Source organism: Cajanus cajan, chromosome 6 (genome assembly GCF_000230855.2).
Source record: "Cajanus cajan strain Asha chromosome 6, NIPB_CcT2T_4, whole genome shotgun sequence".
In the NCBI taxonomy this organism is placed as follows: domain Eukaryota; kingdom Viridiplantae; phylum Streptophyta; class Magnoliopsida; order Fabales; family Fabaceae; genus Cajanus; species Cajanus cajan.
In genome coordinates, this window is record NC_138522.1 from 37,609,741 (window position 1) to 37,613,417 (window position 3,677).

Here is a 3,677-nt window from a genome sequence, read left to right on the forward strand (position 1 = left end):
TCATAACTCATAACATATAATATGATATATAAAGACAGATTCCGCTGTATGAAAGGTTAGGTCCCTTGTTTGGGGGAAGATTGTTGGGATACAAAAAAGTATCACATTGATAAAATAAAAAAAAATAAAAAAACTTATAAAACACACATACTCCAATTTTAGAGAAGCCTTCTGGGTGATGATCAAAAATAAAACTATGAGGACTTAGACTAAAAGCGGACAATATCTCATCATTGTGGAGTATACTTTTATAATAAATTTATAAAAATAATTCTCATAAAATATTCTCTCAAACACATACTATAAAATAACTTCATCACCAAAATATGTCTTTCTAATTAAATAGTTGACTGATGATCAAGTGAAAATAAATTTAATGTTATTAGTTAATTAAAGATTATTTGTAATCTCAATATCCTAAACAAACTTATTCAGTTTCACACGCAAATTAAGGATACTAACGAAAACCTCTATTATATGTTACGAGAAACGGTTTTATTCTAGTGAATCCAAAGAACGAGTTAAACCAGAGTTTCTTGTTTACAAATATATAAATCCCATCAATGAATGCCTCAATAAATATACTTTATTTATATTATTATTAAATTTATTTAGTTTATTAGTATTAATTATCAACTCCTAAATATTAAATACAAATATTTATATAAGATGAAAGTATTTTTAGAAATTTTTCTTCGATAAAAAAGTTTATACAAATTTCTAAAATTTTTTTTTATCTAATTCAATTTTTATTTATTATAATTATTTATGAATCAAATATTAATATTTTACAATAGAGGAGAGTTCAAACGATATCTGTGTAATTTTTACTAAGTATTACACCGCTCAATAACTTTACATTAAATTTAAATTTTATAAATTTGAATTATAACTTTATATCACTTTATATATTTATATCAAATTTTATTAAAATTGAACAACAACTTAAAGGTAACCAAAGTATTCATATTTTATTATATTTTGAAATGTATATATTACATCAATATTGTTCTATAAGAATGAAGTATCAAATCATTTTTGATTAATATAAAATTTTGCATATATGACTTAAGAGTAAAGAACTTTCAATCTAATAATTAGATTTATAAAATTCACATTTAATATAAAATTATTGAATGATATAATACTTACTAAAAGTTACGCCGACATCATTTGAACCTCCTCTTTAAAATAAATCATCAATAACGGTAAATAATTTTTTTTGTTATAATATAAATTATTTATCATAAATTTAAAATATAATTTGTATGTTTAAAAATATTAATGTATATTAATTTTAAATATAATATATATTTAAACATGATAATATTTATTTATATATAAAATTTATTATAAATCTTAATTATAATTAATATAATAAACATATTTATGTATTGCTACGAATAAAATATTAGTTAAAATTGATTCGCCACTTCATCGATTAGATTTTTCCTCACAGGCAAATTCACATACTTAAAACGAAATGAAAACTAGATCGAGCAAATCCTGAAAAACCAGATAATGAGTAGCATGTTTTATTCGGTAATATGAACTTCCAATTTAAACACTATTTGATGGAAATTCGAGCCACTCATTTTTGCCTCTGCAGCATTAGCTTCTCACACTGGCTTCCCCATTTTCATTAGCAAGAGCTTCCTCCGGTTTCTCACTTTCCATCTCAGCCACGTCATCAGGTTTCTCTTCCTGCAAACACTCACGCGAAAATTCCTCACTAAAGATGGAAAAAAAAGTCAAAATTTTCATATATACACTCTTCCAAAGAAAAGAAACGTTTATTCATCGGAATTCTTACAGTAACGGCATCAGGGACATCTTCGTCGTCCAAATGCACAATCTCGGTAGGCATCTAAAAATATAGGTTAATATTTCAAAATGAATCCTGAATAAATATATATATATATAAATAGATAAATAGATGCAACTTAGCACTTACCACCACAGTTGGAAAAGTAAATTCCACTTGAAAATCCATTTCAGTAAGATCCTGTATTATGTGTATGAATTAACACAAAATGAGTACTGAGAAAAAGTATATAATATATGTATGAATTACCCAGATATATATGATGCATGTAAAATTTTAAAAATGGAAAATAAAAAAATAAAAATCAAAGAAGTAGCTTATGCATGTACAAAGTGAAAAGGATGGATGTCTTCAATGTTAGGGGTTCCAGGAGGAGAAGGGGTATCCTCCCTTGCGAGGAATGGAGAAGGAGGAGGAGAAGGAGGTTGGAGTGGGTTGTTGTTATATGCCATGAAAATGGAGTATAATAGCTACTAGCTGATGTTGGTGTGTGTTGGGGTTGAAAGTGTGTTTGGTATTTTATACTAACAAGAGTGATGATACGTGGACACTTTTAATATTTTTTTATTATAACTATGTTCACACTTATACTTCTCTTTCTTCATTCATTTTTTTCTTTCTAGATATTAAGTAGGATTGGTGTTTATAATTTCCTTATTTGAAATGTGTGTATCACCCTAATTGAGATGGAAAAAAGTCTCACTAGTTTAGTTTAGAATAGAATAGAGGAGTTTTATAGTGAAGCGAAATTAGGAGAAAAATAAAAGATGATAAATATAAGAAAAAAAACTAGTAATGTAATTCTTTATATAGTATTTTGTTGGAAGGAAATTGAATAAAGAAGAGAAAGTTTTATAACCTTTTATTGTTTAATTCAATTTTTAAGATGGAAAAAAGACATATATGAAAGAGAGTAAATTTTTTTCTCACCTAATTTTAGTTCTCTTCTAATATAAGGAGGATTTGGAAAGTGAAAAGAATATTTAAAATATTTTTAGTATAATATTTAAAATATTTTTCCTTTTATTTTTGAATTCAAAATTATAAAAATATAAAAGTAAATTAATTTTTAAGAATTCTCATATTCCATAGTAAACCAAATATGAAAAGATTTATTTTTCCTTCCTTTTATTAAAATATCTCCCCTTACATCCAATGACACATTTAGAAAATTTGTTAAATCGGGAAAATAAAATATTTTATAATATTTTTTATTAAAAATATAATAATTTTTTAGAAAAAGTATACTTTTGTGATAAAAAAATTTAATATATCTATTTTTTATAAATTAAAATTTTCTCATAAATCGAGGAACAATTTCTTCTTTTTCTTTTTCTGTCAGATATTATATTTAAGTGTGACTTTATAATTTTTAGTGACTTATTTAACATTAGAAGAAAAAATGGTATAAATTATTAACATAAAGATAATATAATTACTATTATTTTCTTTTGTATCTCTTCTAAAGTTCTACATTTATTTATAAAAAAATATTTTACGAGAACAATGCCTATTTTTTTATAAGAGTAAATTTATTTTTTTATTAAATATATTTAAGTAAAACAATAAAAACTTTGTGTGGTAATTATTCTCATTCCTCTTAATTTAGGCTCTTTCCTACCAACTCTCTTACCAACACACATTATACATATACAAAATCAAAAGGGTTAAAAATTAAATATAAAAAAATTGAAAAATAACCTATATTTGTAAACTAAATTATGACATCTTTAATGAATAAAGAAGTAATAAATCTTTTTGTCAAAAAATAAAGTATATTATAATAATAATAAAAAAATTAAGGCAATTTTATCATAAAGTGAAAAAATTACATAATAGAATAAAATATAAA

The 3,677-nt window shown here is 23.6% G+C and overlaps 1 protein-coding gene across 1 annotated transcript; it reads right to left on the reverse strand.

The window, feature by feature from the left end:
• Positions 1 to 1,507: 1,507 nt before the first annotated feature.
• LOC109795708 (uncharacterized) lies at positions 1,508 to 2,373 on the reverse strand. Its single transcript, XM_020355221.2, has 4 exons — positions 2,155 to 2,373; positions 1,955 to 2,005; positions 1,814 to 1,867; positions 1,508 to 1,704 (listed from the first exon to the last, which is right to left on the reverse strand). Exons 1-4 carry the CDS (start codon positions 2,275 to 2,277, stop codon positions 1,612 to 1,614), a joined length of 321 nt encoding a protein of 106 aa, XP_020210810.1. The 5' UTR covers positions 2,278 to 2,373; the 3' UTR covers positions 1,508 to 1,611.
• Between the last annotated feature and the right edge of the window lie 1,304 nt (positions 2,374 to 3,677).

Bases quoted from the DNA above. Each gene is read 5' to 3' on its own strand.
- LOC109795708 (XM_020355221.2), bottom strand. From the start codon at position 2,277: ATGGCATATAACAACAACCCACTCCAACCTCCTTCTCCTCCTCCTTCT. The intron at 1,868-1,954 runs GTAAGTGCTAAG...CTATATTTTTAG, and splicing joins TTACTTTTCCAACTGTGGTG to ATGCCTACCGAGATTGTGCA. The intron at 1,705-1,813 runs GTAAGAATTCCG...GAGTGTTTGCAG, and splicing joins ATGTCCCTGATGCCGTTACT to GAAGAGAAACCTGATGACGT.